General features: G+C 43.5%; 1 protein-coding gene across 2 annotated transcripts in view; it reads left to right on the top strand.

Moving 5' to 3' along the window:
- Positions 1-2212: 2212 nt before the first annotated feature.
- ABCB6 (ATP binding cassette subfamily B member 6 (LAN blood group)) overlaps positions 2213-26176 on the top strand; it is a 44461-nt gene continuing 20497 nt past the window's right edge. Inside the window, exons 1-7 of one of the 2 annotated variants that reach the window (XM_081321817.1) lie at positions 2213-2332; positions 5109-5640; positions 9096-9233; positions 16162-16351; positions 23969-24061; positions 24619-24811; positions 24979-25100. In XM_081321817.1, the coding sequence (XP_081177943.1) occupies positions 5125-5640; positions 9096-9233; positions 16162-16351; positions 23969-24061; positions 24619-24811; positions 24979-25100 (1252 nt within the window). In that variant the 5' untranslated portion in view covers positions 2213-2332; positions 5109-5124. Of the gene's footprint in view, positions 2333-2434; positions 2551-5108; positions 5641-9095; positions 9234-16161; positions 16352-23968; positions 24062-24618; positions 24812-24978; positions 25101-26176 lie in introns of those variants that run through there. The other variant, XM_081321818.1, reaches the window with a different exon arrangement.

The raw sequence follows: 26176 nt of genomic DNA on the forward strand, positions 1-26176 counted from the left end.
TTTTGAAAGAAAGTCACTGAAGAAGTGTTTGTGATACAAATTTCACTGACATGTATCCGCAGCTTGTAATGTTAAAAGATTGACACTGTTGGGAGATTCCATAGTAAAAAAGCACCATAGGATTTCTTATAGAAGGCGACAACCTTTTTGCTGCTTTTTCAGACATTTTTAGCAATGTCAACCTATGTTAGCTCTCTCCTGGTATATAGTAGGAATCAGAATCATGTTTATTTCTAAAAAGTCTGAATGCATGGAATTAGATCCTTTAGGAAGATTAGATCCATAATATCACCAAATTCTGCCTCTTAAAATGTGTTTCCCCCTAAGCACGGTTAACTGTGTTTCACAAATCTTAATTACCAGATGGAAGCAAGGGGAGGAAGGTACCATGTCTCTTTGCTGCAATTTGTGATGATCTTTGTGTAGCTAGGGTTGTTTGCAGGTTATGGTCAAAAAAGTCAAGATAGCAGCCATGATGATGTAATGAGGACTTTCCTTTGTCTGCTTTTTATGTGTAAACGTATACAACACATATAGCTAACCTGCAAAGGTTCAATTACTGTTAATAGCTGTCATCCTGTGATCATCCCTATCTACAGCCCACATATAGTAGTTCTGCTTCTCTCTCTGTATGTTAAAATGTATGTATTCATTTCATTAGCATTTGAAAACTCAAATTGGGCCCTTGGCTCAGTTAAGTAATGAACAGTATATAGCAGTTGGGCATGAATCACAATATTTCTCACCAATGATCTCAGCTGGGCATGCCGGGCGTAATCCCATTTTACCTTCACAGCCTCTTTGAACTCAAGGTCACACCATTTCCATAATTTAAACTGGTGCTGCTATAAATGTTTACTTTATGCCATAAAGTAAACATAGCAGTGTATCTTTATCAAATAAGATTGAGTTCAGAGTAATTCATGCTTGAATGCTCTACTTTTTTAACATTTTATTGAATTATAGAGTAAAATACAAAATACAAAGCAAATAGTAGGACACAATGGGGAGGAGAAAGGGAAAAGAAAGTGAGGGAAAAGGGGGAAAAGAAAAAAAGACATTGACTTCCTCTGTTGCAGTGGAATAAAGCATTTTTATTTATTTTTCACAATGGTATAAACTGGCCATCTGTAACAACAAATCAAATCAATCTAATTGGTGAATCTCCAAATCAAAGTTTCACTTTTTTCCACCTCAAGCACAAAATCCAGAAGCCGTCTCCATGGAGAAACAAAAGTACTTGTATTCTTTTCTTTAATAAAAACAATCAATTTAGCCAGCTCTGCCAGCTCTGCCAACTTCTGTAGCCATTTGTCCATAGTGGGAATCAAAATGTCCTTCCATTTTTGTGATCTTGCTGCCATCAACAAACAGGATCAGAGTTCCAATTTTTTTTTCCAGGTCTTTTTTCATTAGACCCAAAAGAAAAAATTCTGGTTTCATATTTATTTTTACTTTAAGGATTTCCTGTATCAAAATGTGAATCCTTCTCCAATATTTCTTTGCTTCATCACACGTCCACCATAAATGGCAAAAAGTCCCTTCTTTACATTTCCAGCATTCATTTGAAATACCTGTTACATTCAAGACCAGGGGTTGGCAACATTCGTGGGTTGGCGGCCCGGTGGGAAAGGGAGGGCCAGGTACCTTTATGTGTACATGCACACCATGCAAATGTGGCTGCATGCATGTGCGCGAGAACGGGGCCTTGAGCATGCACGTTCTGCAAATGGGCTGCTAGCACCAGTGAGAGCCTTGTGGCTTGGCTAGTGCTGGTGAGAGGCTCACAGCCTGTGGCTCGGCTAATGCCAACGAGAGACTCAGCAACGGCGAGAGGCGCTCAGCTAGCACCGGCGCAAGGGGGAGTGAGTGCACGCACATGTGCGCATACACTGGCCAGTCACTCACGCACCCCGGTGGCCAAGAGGTCACAGCCCAGTAGTGGGCAGCAGTCCATAGGTTGGGGACCCCTGTTCTAGACAGCTTGTCTGGTGTTAAATACCAGCGATACTGTACATCATCTTATAGAAATTGTAAACTTTTCATCCACATATTCTATTGTTCCAGCATCACATTATAACCAAAGTTCATTGTATCCTACAATGTTTTACATGGTCACTTTCCAAATTTAGTAGCTTTTCAAAAACCTTAGCAATAATTTGAATGCTCTACTTTCTGTCGATAGCGCTCTGCTGCTTCTTAACATGTGACGTGCTTGTTTTATCATTAGGGAGCAAAGGGAAGGGAGCCGGAATAGGTCCATTATTAAAACTGGGGAGAGAAGCTATACTTTCACGACTTTCAACGACCACTCATTTTTTCCGACGGAAAGGTAACAACAGTCCGGCGGGAAGCTCGGTTAGTTCGACGTTTGGGAAGAAAAAGCGCGGCAGCTAGGACCCAGGGGAAGTCTCCTGGCAAGTACAGTACTGTACATGGGCGGTGTTTAGGCCCGGAGGAGCAAGCACAGCCTGCCGCGGCTTCTGCTTGCGCTGCTACGGAGACGCCTTGCTCCGGACGGCACTCGTGCAAGCAGTCGGACGTTACCCGGTAGGCAGCTGAAAATCTTGGGGGCCGGGTTGGGTTAAAGCCAAAGCGCCCGAGTCCCTGTGCCGGCAAGCAGGAGGTGGGCGAGGTGAGCGGTTCTTTACTGCAGCGTTTCCCAACCTTAGGAACTTGAAGATGCGTGGACTTCAACTCCCAGAATTCCCCAGCCAGCTATGCTGGCTGGGGAATTCTGGGAGTTGAAGTCCACGCATCTTCAAGTTCCTAAGGTTGGGAAACACTGCTTTACTGCGCCCGGAGACGCGCAAGTTCCCCATCTGCGGGGGTCGCACGCGGGTAGGGGGCGGGGCAACGTTCCCACCTGTACAGCTGACCGAAGATTCTCAGCTCGGCACTCCCTGGGTTGATTTATTTTTCTTTTTCGGAAACCGCACAGGATCTGCTTTTTCAGGATCCGCATAAGGTACCGGGTAGAGTTATTTCAGATACGTCGGAGTGCAATTGGCCGTGATGGTTGCGGATGATGGGAGATCTCGAGCACAGCAAAGCATCGTTGCAGGAGGGATGCAGAGCCTCGTGCCATTTTCCTATATAGTAGCCAGGTTTTATACCTTCCCACCCACCCCCCCGCCCCACCTTAATCCAATGGAAGAGCATCGGACTGGATTGAAAATACTGCTCAAAGAGCTGTGGCAGCATTAGTGGAATTCGGCGGCGTGCGGGGACAGGGATGTTTGGAATCTTATGTCTGTCACCATAACCCAGGTAGCCTAGGCTGGAACTCTTAGCCTTGAGTTCCTGGGAGCGTCCTTGGTCATTTAGCCGTTTTCTCTGGGAAAGTTCACAAGCCTTGGAGAAACATCTGGTGCTTGTTGTGGGGATGGCCTTGAGGAAAATGGCAAAGCACTGGTCTGCGCTTTGCCCATAAACCCCCCCCCCTGCAAAATATAGTCATGACAACATAACATTCAAGTACCATTTAAATGTCCTCTGAAAGGACAGAGTGAAATAAAGAAGCAAACCCCAGATAGGTACTTGGGAAGGCATACAAATGTCAGTCTTGTGAACAGAAGCAGAGATCTGTTTCTGATTCTTAAAAAGAGGATATTCAAGGAAAGCAGCAGAATCCTAATTGGGCAAGAAATTCAGGCAATTGGGAAATGTAGCTCATAAAGTCAGGGAAAAGTCAAAAGAGATGCAAAGAATTCTGGGACAGCACAATATAGATCATAAATATAAAGGTAAGGTAAAGGTTCCCCCGCACATGCGTGCTAGTCGTTTCCGACTCTAGGGGCCGGTGCTCATCTCCGTTTCAAAGCCGAAGAGCCAGCGCTTGTTCGAGGACGTCTTCGTGGTCATGTGGCCGGCATGACTAGACGCCAAAGGCGCACGGAACGCTGTTACCTTCCCACCATAGTGGTCCCTATTTTTCTACTTGCATTTTTATGTGCTTTCGAACTGCTAGGTTGGCAGAAGCTGGGACGAGTAACAGGCGCTCACTCTGTTACGCGGCACTCGGGATTCGACCCGCCAAACTGCCAGCCTGATCGACAAGCTCAGCGTCCTAACCCACTGAGCCACCACGTCCCTTATAAATATAAAACCGCACCCAAATAAGTTTATTAAGGATATTGCTTTCCTCTTCAATACCAGAAGCACTTTCTGCAGTTCCTAGAAGTCCTGTCCACCAGGCACTCGCCAAATATCTTGAGACCAAATCTCTCAAAAATAGAGGTAATCACTGTAGCTTGGCCTCTAGTCCAGGTTGGGGATCAAACACATAACATTATATGTGATCAAGTCTGTGTCAACTCTTAGCAACAGCATTCTGGGAGTTGAAGTCCACGCATCTTCAAGTTCCTAAGGTTGGGAAACACTGCTTTACTGCGCCCGGAGACGCGCAAGTTCCCCATCTGCGGGGGTCGCACGCGGGTAGGGGGCGGGGCAACGTTCCCACCTGTACAGCTGGCCGAAGATTCTCAGCTCGGCACTCCCTGGGTTGATTTATTTTTCTTTTATTTATTTATTTATTTTTCCTTTCTATTTATTTTTCCATGATGATCTGTCCCTAGCCAGGCCCTTCAAGTCTTTCAACAGGCACTCATAGCTGCTGGAACTGAATCCATCCCCTTTGCTGCTGCCTTAGAGCCTTTTCTAAAGAACTAGGTCTTCTCACAAAGTGTCTGAAGTAGGATAGTTTGAGCGAGGTCAGTACATATAGAATACCTAAACTTGATGATGATACAAAAAATAACATCTAAAACAAATGTAAATAGCCAGAGTTGCTATGCCTTGCTATGCTCATGATGTGATTTTGGGATGACTGGTCTGCTGCCTTATTTTTGTTGGCAGTTGCTGAGGGAATTTTTTTAAAAAATTATAGTTTATTATGTTTTTAGTTCTATAATTGTAAACTACCTGGACCCTTGGGAGATGGGTGGTATATAAATTATGTGTAATGAATAAATGAAATAAATATTCACATCTGCATTGCTGTCACAAGTCGAAGAGAACTTGTCATATCAATGGGGTTAAAGTTCTATGTAACGAGTCCAAATTTGTTTCCTAATTTATTCTTGTTTCTTTTATTGGTGTCTCCACAGTTTCTCACCCGGCAGGATGGTGATGTTACACAGCTATTGTGAGGGAAATGAGTCCCTGGCACAAGTGTGGACTCAAGAGGGATTGTCCCCCTGCTTCTATTTCACACTGGTCCCTGCAGTGCTACTCAGTGTCTGTCTTCTTTTGGGTGCTCTACAGTATACCTGTTATGCTCATTTCAGCCGCACCATGGAACCAAAGTATATCCCTCGGTCCCGCCTGTACTATACCCAGATTCTGGTCTCTCTACTACTTACCCTGATGCCCTTCTGCACTTTCCTGTGGCAAGTGGTGGGCACCGAAGAACTTTATGGATATATGGTGCTGAATGTTTGCTTGTCTACCATTAGCTGGGCTACCTCAATTGGGCTGCTGCACCTGGAACGCACCAGGGTGATGGTGCAGGATCGAATCAGAGGCCATGGAGCAATCCTTCTACTCTACTGGGCTCTAGCTTTTTCTGCTGAGAATTTGGCCTTCATCTCATGGAACAGCCCACTCTGGTGGTGGGAATTAAAAAACACTAACCAAAAGGTAAGATGGGTCAATGATGAGGTCATGGGGATGGTATGGTATAGAACAGGGGTGTCAAACTCGCAATGTCATGTGACATGTCACGACGTATCGCGACTTTTTTTCCATTGCCGGCAATTGGGTGGGCGAGGTTTCGGCATGACGCATCCGGTGGGCCGGCAGTTTAACACCCCTGGTATAGGAAGATGATATCTGTGTCTTCTGCAGCATGATTTACAGCAGATTCTAGTGCCAAAGAGTGTTGTTGGAAAACCTGTTTTCTACTATTAATTTATAACTCAGCTTTATGTATTTCAGGCCTTTTCAATAAATCATGGCTCAAGTTGTGACTCAATATATGAACCAGCCCATCTGAATCATAATTTATGTTAGTATGCAGAAAATTAATTTCATGTGCAGCACTAAGTTATAAAAATCAACTATATTTAACAACAACAGCAACCTATTTTGAAAATAGAATAGAGGGTTTTTTTAATCAATAATGTGTTGCTTTCTTGAGCCTCATTTGATTCTTTCTAGATCCTGCCATATTTATAATAAGCAAGGCTTTGTAACTTTGAAGTTCAAATGAAGGCAGACAAGTTAGAAATGATTTGGTACAGAAACATGTTGACTTGAGACATGTTGATATTATGTCCCATAGGCTGCCTTAGATATATGGAGGTATTGTCAGTAATACAAATGTTAACTTTGGTGTGGAGTGCATTTTAATTGTATTACAATTAATATGGGAGGGAAATAAGGTGTATGTTTTTCATCTAGTGGAGACTTTTGACTTGGCAGGCAATTGAAGACATCCTATATCAGAGCAGATGTTTTCATTTTTTAAGTTTGAGAATTATAAGAAATTATTTATAACCTGAAATTATATAGAAAATAAAGAAGGAGATGAGGTAGCATTGAATGAATTGGACTAGCATTGAATGAATCTGCCAGAAGTTGTCCCTGGTGCAAGCCATTGCATTGCTTATTTCTTTTTATCTCTCATGTTCCACATGGCAGCATGTTTTTGCTGAATCATTGTTGTTTAATCATCATTGCGTAACAGTTGCACATGAGGGCAAGAGGGCAAACCACTTTCTCTTTAAATGTTGATAATAGGGGAAGAGACCTTATGCATAATCCCTTACCAAGCAGGTCTAGCCACAAGCTAAATTCCCATTCCTTTTTTTCTGGCAAGAATATACAAGAGATGAAGACTTGCTTCCTTCTCTCCACTCCTGTAGGAATACCATGAGACAAAAGGGCATCTCTCTGAAGATCAGTTTGCCTGACCCTAAAACTTGAAAAACAAGACAGAATGTAATTCCATCTGTAGTGCAGATGATTTATTGGTTTATTAATGAGTTGCCCATCGCTTCCTTCCCATGTTTGTGACTCTTGCTCTTTATTGCACATCACAATAACTGGTATTACGTTTATACTATTGGGTTCACAATGTGGCTCTCTATACTTTATAGCAGGGATGTCAAACTCCCAACATCACGTGACGTGTCACGATGTATCATGACTTTTTTGGCCGTTGCCAGCAATGGGGTGGGTGCAGTTTCACTATGATGCATCAGGCCCACCGGCCGGCAGTTTGACATCCCTGCTTTATAGCATTTCTGTTATCAGAGATAATGGGAAGTTGACGTTCAAAAATGTCTGGATGGTCACATGATCTTCTAATTTGCATTTGTTACTAAGCTATCTATTTGAATTGCAGTAATACTGCAGGTTAACCTCAGGTTTGTTTCTCTGAGTAGGCAGCTATGCCTCTCCACGCTGCCAATTCATACAACCACCTTAAAAGTTGGAACTTGGGCCTAACTATTTCTGATGGGTCCCCACATATATTTGCAAGTAGTCCTTCACTTACATCAGTTCATTTAGTGACCACTTGAAGTTACAACAGCACTGAAAAAGTAATTTATGATCCTTTTTCACACTCATGACTGTTGCAGCATCCCCATAAAGGTAAAGGTAAAGGTTCCCCCGCACATGCGTGCTAGTCGTTTCCAACTCTAGGGGCCGGTGGTCATCTCCGTTTCAAAGCCGAAGAGCCAGCGCTTGTCCGAGGACGTCTCCGTGGTCATGTGGCCGGCATGACTAGACGCCAAAGGCGCACGGAACGCTGTTACCTTCCCACCGTAGTGGTCCCTATTTTTCTATTTGCATTTTTACGTGCTTTCGAACTGCTAGGTCACGTGATTTACATTCTGATTTACATTCTGATTTACATTCTGCTAGGTCACGTGATTTACATTCTGATGCTTGAAAACTGGTTCATATTTATGACAGATGCACTGTCCCGGGGCCACAATTGAGTCCAAAATTTATATTGCTAAATAAGAAATTTGTTAAGTGAGTTTTGCCCCTACTTACAATCTTTTCTTGCCTCATTTGTTAAGTGAATTTGTTAACAACTGCATTGATTCACTTCACAAATGGGGCAAGAAAAGTTGTAAATAGGGGCTAAACTCATTTAACAAATTTCTCACTTAGCAATATAAATTTTGGGCTCAATTGCGATCCTAAGTCGAGGACTACCTGTATAAGGTGTGGCAGAGCAGAATACCAGCTGTTGGTTTCTTATCCCCTTGCATACTGTATGAAGGTAGAGTACAATGACCATATTTTCTTGGGGAAAAATAGAAAACAAACCTGAAAGTGGGAAAACCTGAAAGAAATTCATAAGGATAAAAAAAAAACTGTTTATGTTTATACCTTTGCTTTACAGAGGAAAATTCAAGTGACACCGAGGGAATAGATAATTAAATAAATCTAAAGGACAAAGGAGGTGTGAGCGCTATAGGTTAAGAATGCCCCAGCTACAAGTGGCAGCCAAGGAGAAGTAGCAGTAGTAGTATTTGGCTTGCACAGATTGTCACTGGAGAGCAAACTGCCAGTGAGAGGGTCCCTGCCACAGCCTACATTTAAATGCTAGCCTCTCCTGGCCCTGATCCCTTCTCTTGCCCCGCCAGCTCAGTCACATGACTGAGCTTTCCTAGGGCTTCTGTGCTACAATTGCAGGCCTCGGACAGGAAGAGGCGTCAAGGGGCAACAGGAAGTACTTTCCCACAGGTAGTGAAATCGAGTGCCGGGGGGGGGCGGGGGGGCGGGTCAGGATTACCACTAAATGCTCCCTAAAGCTACTGGGAAGGACTGCTTCTGAGATTTGCTACAAAAAATGTGGGGACTTTTTGTAATTGATGCAGTTCTCTCTATTCTTGGCTATAGTAGTAATAAACTAGTGCTTTCGGTGCTTTGACCATTGTTTTGGTGGACCAACCTTTGGTTGAGCGCTTTAGAGTTTATGTTTGGCCAGTGAAATGCCAGCTTCTCCTCCATTTGACTCTGGAATTGGGGGTTGGAGAAGAAGCACTGCCTGGTTTGTAGCCATTGGAGGGGTGGGGCAGGAAGAAGGGAAGCTCTTGCTGAAGAGTGCCACTGACTCAAATCCACTCTCCCAGGTCCAATTCAGCCTGTGGTTCCTGCGTTATATCAGCACCTTCATCCTCTTCATTTTGGGGATCAAGGCCCCAGGGCTGCCCCGGAAACCCTACATGCTTTTAATTAATGAAGATGAGCGTGATGTGGAAACCAGTCAGGTGAGTTTCTTTTCCTCTATCCGAGATAAAACTTGCTGTGGGTTTGTTTGCTAGGGCTTTGCTTTAGATTTGAAGAGAAGTGCTTCAGAGCTTGTGGGGCCCAAATGTAGTTCCCTTCAGCAACTCCTTAAAGTAGTTGTGATCAATGTAGTAACAACAACAACAACATAATAAATATAATTAATAATAATAATAATAATAATAATAATAATAATAATAATAATAATAATGATGATGATGATGATGAAGGGACCTTGGAGGTCTTCTAGTCCAACCTCCTGCTCAGGCAGGAAACCCTATACCATTTCAGACAAATGGTTGTCCAATCTCTTCTTAAAAACTGCCAGTGTTGGAGCATTCACAACTTCTGGAAGTAGGTTGTTCCACTGATTAATTGTTCTAATTACCAGGAAATTTCTCCTTAGCTCTAGGTTGCTTCTCTCTTTGATTAGTTTCCACCCGTTGTTTCTTGTCTTGCCTTCAGGTGCTTTGGAGAATAGCTTGACTCCCTCTCCTTTGTGGCAACCCCTAGATATTGGAACACTGCTACCATGTCATCCCTAGCTCTTCTCTTCATTAAACTAGACCAGGGGTAGGCAACCTCGGCTCTTTTATGACTCATGGACTTCAACTCCCAGAATTCTGGGAGTTGAAGTCCATGAGTCATAAAAGAGCCGAGGTTGCCTACCCCTGAACTAGACATATCCAATTCCAGCAACCTTTCCTTATATGTTTTAGCCTCCACTTCTCTTATCATTTTTGTTGCTCTTCTCTGTACTCTTTCTAGAGCAGGGGTCTTCATACTTGGCCCTTTTATGACTTGTGGATTTCAGCTTCCAGAATTCCTCAGCCAGCGTGCCTGGCCAAGGAATTCTGGGAGTTGAAGTCCACAAGTCATAAAAGGGCCAAGTTTGAAGACCCCTGTTCTAGAGTCTCAACATCTTTTTTACATCGTGGTGACCAAAACAGGATGCAGTATTCCAAGTGTGGCTTTACCAAGGCATTATAAAAGTGGCATTAACACTTCACATGATCTTGATTCTATCCCTCTGTTAATGCAGCCTAGCACTGTGTTGTGCTTAACACCTTTACTGTTAATGTTCCTCTTTTATTCCGCCTGCCATCTGGCAGCAATAGGTTGTGAGAGGAAGGTACCATTCTGAAGATGGCAATAAACTTGTCATTGAAAATCTTGCCAGTTCCCAAAATTCTCTTCACTACATTGATGGGTTTTATTAGAGTTTAGTTCAGTGCATCTGGAGGATTCCTATTCCTGGTTGCCAGGTTGCTGATCTCAATTGGAGATAGAATTGGGATTAGAAACTTCATTTTGTTATAGAATAAGAGCTTTTACTGGAAATCGAATGCTGACAACCTAGTAACTGAGCTGATGCTTGGTATGCCAAAGGCCCCCAAATCAGTCCATGGCCCCTTCAGCTAAAACTGATTCAAGCAATGAGGACTTCTGACTGAAGCTCTGAAAAGCAAAAGGAAGCTTGAAGAAACTGGATTCTTCAGCTTTATCCCATTGTAGAAAGCTCAGGGGATTTAAATTGGGGTTTGTTACAGTAAAAATCAATTTATCGCTTACTGCGAGCATACCATACCAGGCACTAGAGCAGCTCTTGCTGAATTTCTCAGAATCATTCAGTTTTACAGGAGCCTCTATTATTGTGCTGTGTCATAGATGCACAGATTTTAAAGAGAAAGAATAATAAAGGAAAAGTGTAAAGTTGTTATGACATGGACATACTATGAGGCTAATCCAATGGCTTTGAGTCAGACTGGTACCTACCATCATCTACCAGCAGCTCTTTGTACATGCTATTCAGAAATTAGCCTGGCTTAATCAGAAAAGGCTAGGAATAATGCTTGCAGATGCCCAAGACTTTTTGTAGGAAGTATGAGTGCTAAGTTTGTAATGCATATGTCTACCTTAAAAATGGCTATTTTTCTACAGAATTTGAAGTAGTGGGATATGTAAGTTTCATATCAATAAATGCACCCTTGAAAGAAGTCAAATCAGGGTTTGGTCTCCATCCCTTGAGGTGCTCAGATATTTTGAAAATATTTACTCCAACTCAGTTTACTTCCTGGAAACCATCTTCAGGCTAGAGAGAAGTTCCCTGAGATTGGGGGCTCTGGCATGAGTCCAAAAGCTCAGAAGACAAAAGTCCCGGCGACCTACTCAGATTGGTTCCTGCAACATGATATTAACATGATAAAACATGCTTTAAAAATAGATACATGTCTAATTTAGTCCTGTCATAATATTTGTAGAGGACATTGAAAGGTATTATGGGATTCCCTCTGAAAAGAAGAGTAAATATAATGTTGTTGTTGTTGTTGTTGTTGTTATTTGGATAAGAACTTTTAGACCTAGAAAAAACCTTATTATAATATAGACCAGTGCTTAGAGATTGTGAAACTTGAAATCCAGCAGCAGTTAACATTTGTTCTCCATTTTGTGGAGAAGAAGTTTAATTTTGCTTCTTTTCATAGTGGTATTTAAAACAGAATGCCACAAGCATTCCCAGTTCTTATATATTTTTAATATATAACTATTTATTTCTGTTTAAGGATAAAAAATATAAAATAGAAGATGTGAATATCTTCCGCAGAGTATTATGTGGGTATTTTCTTGATTTGTACTTGGCTTGCACTTACATTTTAGTGCGGTCAACTTTTTTATATATCAAGGAACCTGAGTTATGACATCAATATAATTTATACAAATCAAATATGCAAATATTCTTATGCATAGTTTTATATGTAAAAATAATGTTCATTTTTTAAAAATAAAAATTGTATTGTTTTCCCATAATACCAGCTACCTGCTCAACCACCAACAGTTGTTCCCTGTCATTGTTTCTATGAAACATGCATGTAGTATAGTGGTACCTCGGTACTCACAATTAATTGGTTCCAGGAGGCACAATGAGTACCAAGAATGATAAATATCAAACAAATTTTTCCCATAAAGAATAATGTACTGAATCATAAGGCAGTCGACACCGACAAGTTCTAGCTTGTGTGCTGAATACCAAACAAACAATTAGTACCGGGACCAAATTTTTGTGGCAGAATACATTGAGCACTAAAGTAGATGAGTTTAAAAGCAGTCGAATATCAAGATACCACTGTATTACTGTATTGCTGCTTTATAGTTTATATAGAGCAAGAATAATCATTATGTCCTCATTTAGCTTTCCAGGGCACCTAATTAATTACAAGGTAGCATATTTTATATAGTTTTGTATAAAAATATCCTAATTAGTTCTGGTGGACCCCCACTTAAGTATGAGCCAGCAGTGTGCTACAGCTGCCAGAAAAGCCAACACAGTCTTAGGCTACATCAACAGAGGAATAGCATGAAGGTCACAGGAAGTATAGAACTGCTCTATATTGCACTAGTGAAGCTACACTTGGAACACTGCATCCAGTTCTGGTCACCACGATACAGAAAAGATGCTGAGGCTGTAGGAAGAGTCCAGAGAAGAGCAACAAAGATGATAAGGGGTTTAGAGGCTGAATTACATGATGAATGGCTAAGGGAACTAGGTAGGTTTAGCATAACAAAGAAGATTTTGGGAGAGACCCGAGAGCTGTCTTCAAATATTTGAAGAGCTGTCACAGGGAAGAGGGTTGATTTATTCTCCTTAGAACCTGAGGGTAGGACAAGAAAAGCAATGGGTGGAAGCTCATCAGAGGGAAACTCAACCTGGAGATAATGGAGGAATTCCCTGGTAGTGAGAACAATTACTCAGTGGAACAGCTTGCCTCCCAGAGTTGTAGGCGCTGCATCGTTTTGAGGTTTTCAAGAAAATATTGGGACAACCATTTGTCTAGTATGATATAAGGTCTCCTGCCTTGGACAGTGGGTTGGACTAGAACAGCGGTAGGCAACCTTGGCTCTTTTATGACTCGTGGACTTCAACTCCCAGAATTCCTGAGCTGAGCCATGCTGGCTCAGGAATTCTGGAAGTTGAAGTCCACGAGTCATAAAAGAGCCAAGGTTGCCTACCCCTGGACTAGGAGATTTCCAAGGTCCCTTTCAGCTCTATGATTCTGTGATTCCTAATGTCTAAAAGTACACTTTACAAACTTCAGTGAGATAGGTGTACTGTATTTGTTGCAAAATTTGAAGATAAATGTGTTGTGTCATGATGAATCTAGCAACTTTTGAAATATTTCAAGGTTTTTAATGGCTTAAAAAAATCTATTACTCATAACTAGTCTTTAAATATTTATATATTTAAAAAATATAATAGGTGATATGTGGGTATTTAATAATAATAATAATAATAATAATAATAATAATAATAAGAAGAAGAAGAAGAAGAAGAAGAAGAAGAAGAAGAAGAAGAAGAAGAAGAAGAAGAAGAAGAAGAAGAAGAAAGAAGAAGAAGAAGAAGTTGGAAGGGACCTTGGAGGTCATCTAGTCCAACCCCCTGCTCAGGCAGGAAACCTTATACCATTTCAGGCAAATGGCTGTCCAGTCTGCTATCAAATATCTATACATGTGGATATGTGTATATATGAATATGCATCTGGTATACTGGCTATCAGATATTCCCATGTTTCATTTGAAGAATAACTTGAGAAAGAGAAATTATTAGAGTCCCAGTACAGTGGAAACACAGAAAGCTGCTACACTAAAGTAGATCTAGTTCAGATACTGTAGACTAACAGTCAACAATTCACCAGGATTTCAGACCAGAGCCTGTCCTAACTCTTCTGGAGATACTAGATTTAGCTTGGGACCTTCTGCATAAAAGTGACCATTTCTACTGAGTTACAACCTTTCCCAGGATTAAGAAGGATTCTACACTATCCTGTCAGATCTGGAAATAGCCACAGTCCAAAGCTATGTTTGGATATGACATCAAAGGAGGAACAGTCACTCTGTGGCCACAGGGAAGCATGTGGAAAAGCTGTAGTGTAAGCCCTGTAATAATAGGGTCAACATATTTGTAAAATAACTCTATTAAAAGAAAAATCATTTCCAGAAACAATCAGAAAGCTAATCCCACTTATTTGCATTATATACCTCCCCACTGCATCTGGCCCTCTCAATTCCTGGCAAATAGATGGAGAAGAAATGGAGGTAGTGACAGATTTTATTTTCCTGGGCTCCAAGATTACTGCAGATGGGGACTGTAGCCAAGAAATTAAAAGACGCTCCTGGGGAGGAAAGCCATGGCAAATCTAGACAGCACACTAAAAAGCAGAGACATCACCCTGTCAACAAAAGTGCGTATAGTCAAGGCTATGGTCTTCCCAGTTGCAATGTATGGCAGTGAAAGCTGGACCATAAGAAAGGCTGAGTGCCAAAGAATTGAGGCCTTTGAACTATGGTGCTGGAGAAGACTCCTGCAAGTCCCTTGGACTGCAAGGCGATCAAACCGGTCAGTCCTAAAGGAGATCAACCCTGACTGCTCTTTAGAAGGCCAGATCCTGAAGCTAAAACTCAAATACTTTGGCCACCTAATGAGAAGGAAGGACTCACTGGAGAAGAGCCTAATGCTGGGAAAGATTGAGGGCAAGAGAAGAAGGGGACGACAGAGAATGAGGTGGCTGGATGGAGTCACTGAAGCAGTAGGCGTGAGCTTAAATGGACTCCAGAAGATGGTAGAGGACAGGAAGGCCTGGAGGAACATTGTCCATGGGGTCGCGATAGGTCGGACACGACTTCACAACTAACAACAACAACAACAACACCTCCCCACTGCAGCCCTTGGACTGACATAAATTGCTTTGCATCTCCTGGCCTGCAAACAGTTTACTTCTCCACTACACTATGATACACCCAGCGAAGAAGTTTTCATGAACTTTAAGCTCACATGCCCCTCTACCAACTGGGAATAGACTTTGTTTTTAGAGACTCCTGGTTTATTGTATCTTTTGCAGTAGCAAATTGTTAAACGTTAAGCTAAGGTTAGTTTCAGATAAGTTACTTTCAAAGCTTCATTTTAAGTTGAACTATTCAAACTAGGAATTATTGCAACCACAGTTCTGTGCCTGGGCCAGAATTGTTGTTTCTGGTCTCCTTGGCTGCTTAGGAGGAAAAAAAACAAAAAAGGAGCCTCTGAACCCATGATTCGCTGTAACTCATTTCCTATATATGTTAATTTATTAGTTAGCTGGATTCATGAACGTGGCTTTGGCTAAAACCTTTGCCCTCTGGACTCTTTCTAATTATGTTTTTCTAGGTTGCTTTTCCCCCTGAAATGAGATATCTGAAAAGTCATTGGATTCTTTGACCATTCCTAATTTCTTCTTTCCCTAGTACAGTGATGGCGAACCTGGTGGCTACGCCCTCTGCCCGTGCTCCGCAGCATCATCTGCGGGCGATGGGGCACGAGAGCGGAGTCTTGTCCCTGCTGCCCGGCTGCCATGTCCTTGGCTGCGCTGCTCCGCATGGGCCACGCCCGAGGGCAACTCTCCACTGAGGGGGCTGCTCATGAGGAGGGGGCTGCAGGAGGAGGCGGGGCTGGGGAGACAGTGCGTGTGCCCACAGAGAGGGCTCTCACGCGTGCCATAGGTTTGCCACCACTGTCCTAGTATCATGTAAGTTGGGGTCACAGTTCCCAGAATTCTGTTCCAAATGACCAAGACTGCAGCCTAGGACTTTGAAAGTGAAGCCTCAGCATTCTGGAGAATATACCAGGATGGGAAATGCTATTTTATATGCTTTTTTAATGAGCAAAATCTACGTTTTCCTTATTTGTTTATTTATTTAAATTTATATGCCGCCCATCTTACTATCTAAATTGACTCTGGGCAGCTTACCCTTTCAAGTCCCTTTCTTACCTGTCAGTTCTTGTCTCTGCCTTATTGAACAGGTGCCAACTCTCTCAAATATTCCCAGCAAACCTGCCCAAAATCTCTTCCTTCCCATTTACTTATTTCTCTTCTCTTATTTTAGCCCCTGCTTCCAGATGCCAGGCAGAACACCTCCACATGGAAGGATATGGGCCAAAAGATACTCCTCCTTATACAGTACACGTGGCCAAAGAAGAACTACCCACTACAGGGCATGGTGATATTCTGTCTAATGCTTATGGGGATGGAGCGTGCCATCAATGTCTTTGTGCCCATCTACTACAAGCATATCGGTAAGAAGAGTGGATGACTTGCAGGCGGGCATGGTGCTGCCTCTAGGGCAGGGCTGCTCAAACTTTTGGTAAGCAGGAATTGCAGTTAGCGATGTGTGGGAATGTTTAATGCAGTGTTTCTCAATCAAAGCAATTTTAAGCATTGGCTAGGGAATCCTGGTGCACACATCTTAAGGTTGCTGAGATTGAGAAACACTGGTTTAAGAGATATGGTGAGTGGGCTGCTTGTGCAAAACAACAGGAGCTGTGATGCATATGGGCAAATTGGGAAAACATTTTTTGGCAAGAATACATAGAATTTTTTCCCCATCATTTATAATTATGCTAAGCCTATTTTCAGTTTACCCTTCTGATCTGTCTCCCGTGTCAAAATAATAAGAAACTCAAACTCAATGATATAATCAGGAAAAGATCAAAGAGGGACAGGGGAGTGGTTCAGATTGTTCACCCCGGCATTGTGCCATAGAATTTGTCTGGGAGAGTTTTGTAAGTACAGGTAATCCCTGAGTGATGAATGCTCCCTTAGCAAACGTTCGAAGGCATGCAATAAGGGCCCCCTATAGTTCATGAAAAAGTCCCAAAGTTATGAATGTTGTCACATCATGGCAGCTGTTCACCCTTATGAATGACCACCGAGGCACTGCAACATTCAGTGGCTACTCTTTACCCCCACCCCACCCCCGCCCTGGGTCTCCCTAGGCCACAGGTCTGCAACCCGCGGCTCCGGAGCCGCATGCTGCTCTTTCAGCCGTCTCCTGCGGCTCCCAGTCCTCTGCTATGTGTACTCCAAAAAAAAAAAAGTGAGACTAAAAAAGTTCAACCAATCAATTCAAATATGCAGGGTAGGTGCGTATCTCGCCTTGGCTCCACTCTTCAGTCAAACTCTGTTCTGCGCATGCGCGCATGTACGTGCATGCGCACACATTTTCTGCGGCTCCCAGTTTTTCCTTTTGTGAGGGAACCGGTTCCGAGCGGCTCTTTCACTGTTTCAGGTTGCTGACCCCTGCCCTAGGCACTAGGCCTTGTGCAGATCTAGAGAGTCTTTGCTTCTTGGCTGTTTTGCTGCTTCAAGCCTTCCGTGCGTTTGCAGAGAATGGTGACCTAAAGTACCGCAAGATCATGCGAGATCAGTGGCTCATACTACTGATCTCATGTTATCTCACTGTATTTTAGACCTCTGTTCTCTGCAAAAAGAGGCCTGGATGAGATCTGTGGCAAAAAGCTTTGCAAATGGAGGTAAGGGATGAAACATCGAAGCCTTTCCTCCGTTTGCAAAGCCTTTTGCAAAAAGCCCCTGCCGCTGAGACGGGACCTCCGGAGACCCGCTGCCACCATTCCCAACCTCTGTTCTGGGTGTGGTAGGCCCGCAGGAGCCGCTCAGAATGGAGGTTGGGAGCAGCAGGTCTCCAGAGTCCGTTCTGAGCGGGGGGAGTTCTCCTGCGGGCCTCCCCTACCCAAAATGGAGTCCGAAAGCTTCTGGGGGCCATGATCTCATTCTCAGGCACCTGCCCGCTTTTACAGAGAACAGGTGCCTGACTTCCCACGAGATCAGGGCATCCGGAAGCTTCCAGGCTCTGCGTCAAAAGTGCACACCAACAGGAGGTTTGAAGCAACGTGATTTCATTGTCCCCAACCTCCCTTCGGCATCCAAACAGTTTTCCATGCCAAGCCTGGAAGCCTTTAGAAGAGACTCACTGAGGCTGCCCGCCATTCCAGAAGTGGCCGGCAGTCGGGTGAGTCAGAGAAGCCAAGCAAGGCGCGCTCGTCCTGCTCTGCCTCTGCTCTCGCAGGGAACAGACAAACAGGCTGGAGAGGAGATAGATCTTCACCCAGCACGGCAGGATGGAGGGGGGGAAGCAATTGAAGGGGCCCCAGGGGAGGGAGAATGAGGTATTTCAGTGGGTCGGGGGAGGCCTTGTGTGGTCTGAAATAGGTGGCCTGTTCCATAACTAGGCCCCCCCCCCATGGCCTTCCCCACCCTGAGATACCTCATGTTCATTTAACGAGCCGCACATTCTCCCACATATTAAATTAGTGGATTCCTGGGCAATAGCAGGAGTGATCTCGTTCGAGGTACGAGATTCACTCCTATGAATTCTCAAGTTACGAATAGAATGGGCAGGCTCCATTACATTCATAACTCGAGGACTACCTATACAACAGGGAGGATAACAAGTTTTAAGAAATGTCCTCTATTTTAGTTAGTGCTCCATATTAGCCAGCAGAGGGTGCTCTTACCCAACTGCTTACAGAACGCAGAATATTTTCATGGAAAGTGTCAAGTACAACCAACCCAGCTCAATTTGTTGGTATTGGCTGTTTCTGATAATTACAAATGCTTGCCTCAGTGAGCCCTAGCCATCTGGAAGCTCTCCAGGTTGTGAGTCCTTAACAAGCACTTGTTTTAAGCACCAATTGCAAAATAATGTTTGATGAGACTTAACCAACTTCACTCCCCAGAGTGACTGCCAGCAAAATGCTTGACACATATACATGGCGGGAAAGGACTTTGTATGTGTCAAGATATGTTCCTCTTGTCCCTTAGAGGCACTTCCCTGCATCTGCAAAAAGTGATGCAATGGATTGGGATAACAAAGCGCTCGGCTGTACGACTTGGAATTGCATACCACACATATTCTAAAACACAGTGTGTGCTTACCATTTCTACCAGCAAATGTACTGTTTATACCGTAGTTCTGCACCTCTCTTTTTCATCAATCTCTTCTGTGTTCTGTCTTTGTTCTTCGTTAAGACTCACAACTTCCATGAAGCTCTTTCTTGCTAAAAACTGCGGCTTCACCTTGCACTTCCCCAACCACTCTTGTCTTATCCCCACTTTCTCTACCCACTTCCCTGCTCTTCTTCCATCTCCAATGTCTCCATCTCATGTACCTTTTGATCTCTAGGTGGAAAAATTGCTTCTTTATCTGCAAAATTACAGCACATAATTTGGGTAGTGATTGGGATCAGGATTTTATAGGATTGGGGATCCAGCTAGTATTTTTGACTGGGAAGATGCAAATTCAGTAGCTTCTTAAATTCTCCCAAATACCTCTCCCCGTTCTCTCACCAGATCTTCAATCCTGAGCCCCATTGTGACTTCCTATCCTGCATGCTTCTAGACTAACTGTTGAATTTCTGAGAGGAGTGCTAGCTCTTTGTTAGCAGAAACTGTTGGTGTTTGCCAGTTTCCCATGCCCTGGTGGGCACGGTGAGTGCCAATTCGGGGCAGCTATTGAGTGGTATTTGAATAGAGGGGATGGACTCTAGACCTGCCTTTCAGCCCTGACTTTTAGACTTTACAAAAGAATCCCTGTAGGCGGGAGGCATGGAACTGCAAATGGCATACAAAATGGCTGGATGAGAAGGAATCCGGGAGCAGGACAGCTCTGTCCTACATGTTAAGTAGTTTCAAGGCAGGAACATTGTCTTCCTCGGGCCCACCTGGAAGAGGCTTTGTTTTCTCTGCAGGTTTTAACCAGATACTCTGCCCATTCCGAGTCTGAATGCAGCTGTCTGGTACAGTAGCCTTTGACTTATGACCACAATTGAGCCTAGGATTTCTGTTGTAAAGCAGGATGGTTGTTAAGAGAATTTTGCCCCATTTTAGACCTTTCTTGCCAGAGATGTCAAGGGAATCATTGCAGCTGTTAAGTTAGTAACCTGGTCGCTAAATGAGTCTGGCTTCCCCATTGACTTTTCCTCTCAGAAGGTCACAAAAGGTGATCACATGACTCTGGGACACTGCAGCCATCATAAATACAAGTCCCTTGCCAAGCATCTGAATTTTTATCACATCCCCGTGGGGATGCCGCATCGGTTGTAAGTATGAAAAACGGTCGTAAGTCGCTTTTTTGCACTGCCTCTGTAACTTCAAACGGTCGCTAAGTGTTGTACATTGAGGACAGCCTGTATGCTAGAACTCATTCTTATCCAGCCATGGACTTAGGAACGTGGTTATCCCTTTCTGTGTCAAGCCAGCAATCCATCCTGCTTTTGCCAGCCAAAAATGACGGGCATGCTTTAGTTACGAAGTTATCGGACTGCCCACGGCTACCCACGGCTGTGCCACCAGTACACTTGTTTGATCGCTCACACACGCGTGCAAATAGAAAGGGTGGAAAGGGAAACGGTGCTCTTCAGCTGGTCACTTCAGCCTCGCCGCATTTTCTGAACAGTCTTACGGCTGCTTATGGTGCTCTACCTGAAGCTGCAGTAGGGTTGGAGAGAGCAATATCCCCTAAAACACACTGCAAGTGACATTGTTATCCATCATGGATGTCACAGTTCTGATGTGGTGTACAACACACCAGTATCCAGCAGAGTGTTGGGGGTTACAGCGATCCTCAAAGTTCCCTATAGACCAGGGGTAGGCTACCTTGGCTCTTTTATGACTCATGGACTTCAACTCCCAGAATTCCTGAGCCAGCATGGGGGAACTATGGCTCCTTCATGACTTGGGAACTTCAACTCCCAGGATTCCTGAGCCAGGCATGCTGAGGGGAAAGGGAGAGGTTTCCAAGCTGAGCCGTGCTGGCTCAGGAATTCTGGGAGTTGAAGTCCATGAGTCATAAAAGAGCTGAGGTTGCCTACCCCTGCTATAGACCTTCCCATCCAAGCAGGTGGGATGTGACTTCCAGATATCTACTGCAGCAAAAGAGCAGCCTATTCAACGGGTAGGTGAAAATGAGCTGGGTAATTATGGGCCACGTATAGAGTGACCAAGGACTATGGGTAGCCCATCCACAGTTTCTGGTAGAAATTGTGCTTCCAAACTCTCAAGGCTAGCAGCCACCAGCATCCTCCACATATGTACCTAATTCCCTTGTTTCTTTTGACTCACTTGTACCTTGCACTACTATTATGGGGGGTGGGGTGGGGTGGGGATTCAGCTGCCTGTCAGTTTTCAGGAACAGAATTAAGGATCTCAGTTCTCAAAAGTTTACAAGCCAGAGGAATGAGTTTGGTAAATGTTTTCTTCATAATTACAGTAGGACACATATTATTATTATTATTATTATTATTATTATTATTATTATTATTATTATTATTATTATTATTATTATTATTATTATTATTATTATTCATTTTTAGACTCAACATACACCACATGGATTTCTGGTGCTATATAATAAAAAAATGCCCAAAGAAATAGTAACCCCAGTAGTACAAATATATTTGTAATACATTTAAATCATGATTCATTCAATGATTCAAAATTAAATTATATACCAATGACAGACTTAATTAATGATCCTTCTGAATATCTCCGTTGTATACCTAAAGCTCCAGAGTGATGCCATCAACTTTTGGATTTCTGATGAGAGGTTCTTCCTAGAGTTACCACTGTTTAGTAAATTGATTAAATTCTGGGCATTTGCAAATGCTTAATTCAACATTTAAACTTTCTTTCCTTGTAAGTCTCCTGTCAATCTGTTCAATTGTTTTCCCTGCTTTGTTATTTAATGACTATTTTTAATGTAATGTGTTGTGCACTATATCCCTGGGTTTATGTATGTTGAGAGAGACATGTGTCATGAGGAAGTCAGAGCACTACCAGCTTCCCATTCAGCACCTTGGTGGGAAAACAAAGGCGGGTTGCATGTTGTGTGGGACAGTTAAAGCCTCTGCCTGGATGGTGGGTCTGTCAAACTCTTCTCTCTATCGGAAGTATTTCTAAGGTTGAAATCTGGCAGGTACTTTTGTGTCATATCATGAGATGGACAGAAGAGGGAGAGTCACAGAGAGTTGCAATGTGACATTTACTCAGGAAGATCTGGCTTGAAACGTATTGCCTCACTTTTTGGCTTTGCAAGACTCACTGTTACCCAGCCTTGGTTCTTAATGCTAAAAAAAAGTTGGGGGGAAAACATTTTTAAACATTAGTTTTTAAAAAAATATCAGTGACACCTATTCCTTCAAGGACACTTGCCCCCCCCTCTCCCCCACCATCCCTTCCTGTGTATGCCATTTTCTCCGTGTAAACTAGTATACTTCATGCCTTTGTGTGGCAACACGATGGTTTTAACATCACCTACCATGTGCAAAATAAAATAAAATGGAAGGGGGGGGGAAGAAGTCTCTTCCTGATCCCCTCTTCCCACCAAGTAGAAGGATTGGAAGGCAAAAAAAGGGGGGCACTGCCAAATGGGGTCACCCACCCTGCCAGTTAGGATTACCCAGCAAAGTGCCGCTGGCGGCAAACAAACAAGGGGCCTTTGTGTCTCCCAGCAGCCTAGCAGGGGTTTGGGAGTGGGAGTTTTGTTGCTGTGCGGTTCCTTGAAAGGGGGAACAAAGGCAGCCAGGAGATTCCACTGGAGGCCGTCCGGCTGGACGAGCTCAAGGAGACATTCAGAAAACCCGTACCCGTGACTGCTGAGGGAAAATCCACACCGGGAGAGCAGGATCTGACCCAGAATATGACACTTTAGTTCTGGGCTGCCTGTTCAGGTGTGGAAAACGAATCCAAGAGGAGGGGAAAGCATTCCCTACTCCCAGGGGATCTCAAGGCAGCGAACCTAAAATCTTGCTCTCAAAGGTTCCTCAGCAGTCAGACAGAGATTCAAAGGTTTAAAACGGGCAATGTTTCGACAGGGGCACCAAAAGAGAAAAGAGGATGCTGCTGGTTATATTTCATTCAAGAAAAGCTTTAAAATTGGGCACTACCACAGAGAAGGCCCCTCCCACTGTTTTCTTTTTGTCAGAACATAATATATTTATTTCGGTCCCAAAACTGGAAGAAAGGCCTCTTTGAAGATCTTTACACATGGATAAGAGGGGGGGGGAGGGAAATAGGCTGCTTTGAATTCAAAGCAATTTGGGAATAGGATGCTGGGATGAAGGTGAAGAGCTCCCAGTAGGAGGCCACTTGATACTCATCAAGCTGTTTCCTGCCTATTAACCATCCATGACTGATGATGAATGTCTCTCCCCACCTCAAGTGGCTTCTCTTAGATCCTAGCTTGACAGAACACCTCCTGAGCTGCCCGGATTGTAGTTACCTTTTCTCTCCACAAGAGAGATTTATCCTATCAGAAGAGATTCATTAGTAGGGCTATTATTTTTTCCTGGTTCTCAGAAGCACTGCTGGGTAAATCTCTGCCTGATTTTAACCAGCTTCCTCTTGATCTAGTGAGGTGGGCTTACACTAGCACTGCTCAGGCCAGCATGCCATGCTATAACATGAGCTGGATGGCAAAGCAACTCAGTTTTGAGACTGGCCCCCACTGTGTGATTTTGCCTAGCTTGAGATCAGAGTTTGCTGGAGGATAGGCTAGAAGGAGCAGAGCAAAATATCCAGGCTTTGGACACTTTGGACCCATGGCAGTGCTGGGAGGGGGGGGTGTACAAGCAGTGTTGGTGGGGAATCTCACACTGAAAGCAGGGCAGAAGTCCTGAGCCACAATCTACTAGCAACCCAGCACCCTGCTGAACTATTACTCCCAGTTTTTCTAAATGTGACTTTATGCGTGCAAAAGAAAGCAATTAGGAGCAATCAGCGATTGATCTATGAATAATGGGCAAAGGGTATATAATTGGGGTTGGCAGTGGACAGGCAAATAAGTCAGGTTAAAGGATTGTGGCTTTCAGATTAACTGTTGTCCTCCTACCCTCCAGTGGATGGCCTGACAGAGAGAGTGACTTGGCACATAGTGCTTCAGACAATTTGCATCTACGCATTCCTCAAGTTCCTTCAAGGAGGAGGAGCTGGTAAGTTACTGTGTGTGAAAGTTATAAGATACCTATGATGGGCTAAGTTGCTATGGGATGCCTGTCTTCCATCTTAACATCCGTATGAGATTTCATTGATAACCTTTGTGCCCTTCAAGAAACATACCAGCTCAGCTTTACAGCCTAACCTAAATTTTTGAAATGGAAGTGGTTGAAGCGGAGGCAAATAGCTTTGGAACAAAAACATTTCTTCTGCTTCTCTTTCGTATGTAATATATGGCAGACTGCAGTCAATAGCCTCCTGACCATATTTAAACATGGACAGTTGAAAGCTTTAAACACTTATGTGCTCAGCCCCTGTGTAGCTAAAAAGAATTTGTGGGGAAATATAAATTGATCATGATGGCTGGAGAACTATGGCTGACGGAAGACTTGGCCAAATGGGTTGGGGATTCTTAGCAATCGAAATCTACTATTTCTGACAGGCACCAGATTAGGGAAGAATTCTTCTTGTTCAGAGTATTGGGAGTGCAGTCAGGTTTTCCTCTGAAACAAAAGCACATGCACTGAAAAAAACACACACGTGCTTGCTGTAGGAACAACTGGCTTCATTAGCAATGTGCGCACTTTTCTGTGGATCCGCGTGCAACAGTTCACCAGCCGCGAAGTCCAGGTAGAGCTCCTCCGGCATCTCCATAACCTGTCTCTTCGCTGGCACCTGGAGCGCAAGACAGGGGAGGTGTTACGCAGTGTTGACCGAGGCACTAGCAGCATCAACAACTTACTCAGGTATGTGGATATGTCTTGACTGGTGGGAATCCATCAGGGTTGAATGGTTGGCAGGGATTCCTGCAGTCAGCTCTTCTCCTTCTGACCCCAGTCGGGGGATAGGAGCTTTGGAAGGGGCGTTTAATGTACACTGTGTGACCTTAGTTTCCCACCCTCTCATCCTACAGTTACATCATATTCAGCATCTTACCCACCGTGGCTGACATTGTAATTGCTATTGTGTATTTCGCCGTAACCTTCAGCGGCTGGTTCGGCCTCATCATCTTCCTCTGCATGAGCCTTTACCTCAGTGAGTGTTTTGATGCCAGGGGCAGCAGTGTGTGGGGGGGGAGGGGGCCCAAGAGAAAGGTTTCCGTTGTCTTCAGAATGAAGCCTATGGTACTGACCTAAGGGAATTGGGAATTATAATTGAATAAAAGCCTTCCCCCCCCCCACTTAATGCTTTTTTCCCTGATTAATGAAATTATAACCCAGAATTTCCAGCCACGAAGGCCGTCAGAATAGCTGGGTCCTCTGGAGTTACAGTGCCAAGATATTTGGAGGAGAGGCTGTTTTAGAAAAAGAGCCGATGACTCAGTCCTGATCCAGTTCCCAACCTAGATAATTAAAAGGGATTTTAACACTTTGCTCCTGCTGGGACACTGATCCAAATTGCTCTTTGAATAGGCATTACATTGCTAAACAAGCAGGATCTCTTTTTAGCAAGGTAAATGACACCCAGGGTGAAATACTTTGACCTTCAGCTGCCCTGAGGAGGAATTATGTATCTCTTCTACTCCTCTCAGATCTCATCTACAAAGGAAGTGAAGCTATACAGGTAGTATGACAGACATACAGGCATCCTTTTTTTGCTGTGATCTGACATAAAGTATCTTATGCAAATCTCAGACAATAAGCTAACTTTGCATTGAGATAGATTCAAGCTCTGGCCTATGGGAGACTAATTTAACACAGTAGGACTTAAAATAGGCATGACTAAATGGTCTTGTTGATTCTGATATGATTAAAATAGGGGTAAGTAATCCATGAGCAGCATGTGGCCCATAAAGCCCCAAAAGTCACCAAGTAAAATGCTGAAAAATGAAGGGAAAACCAAATGAAATATAAGCCATAAGGTTACTAAAGTTGCCACAAAACTTAATCTCCATGAAATGCTCTTACGTCCTTGAATAATGTCATAATGTTGTTGGCCTGCCTGCTATGGAGTTCACTATTTCTCTCCCCCAACCCCAAGGAATTTTCAAAACTTTGTCCTTCAGCCACCAATACTTTGCTCTCTTTTGGAGAAACGTGAGAAATTTTCTCTTGGTCCAACCTTTAAATTAATTGTGTCTCTGCAAATTATATGTATAAAGCATATTTGGT

The sequence above is a fragment of the Vipera berus genome (genome assembly GCF_964194415.1).
Source record: "Vipera berus genome assembly, chromosome: 1".
NCBI lineage: Eukaryota > Metazoa > Chordata > Lepidosauria > Squamata > Viperidae > Vipera > Vipera berus.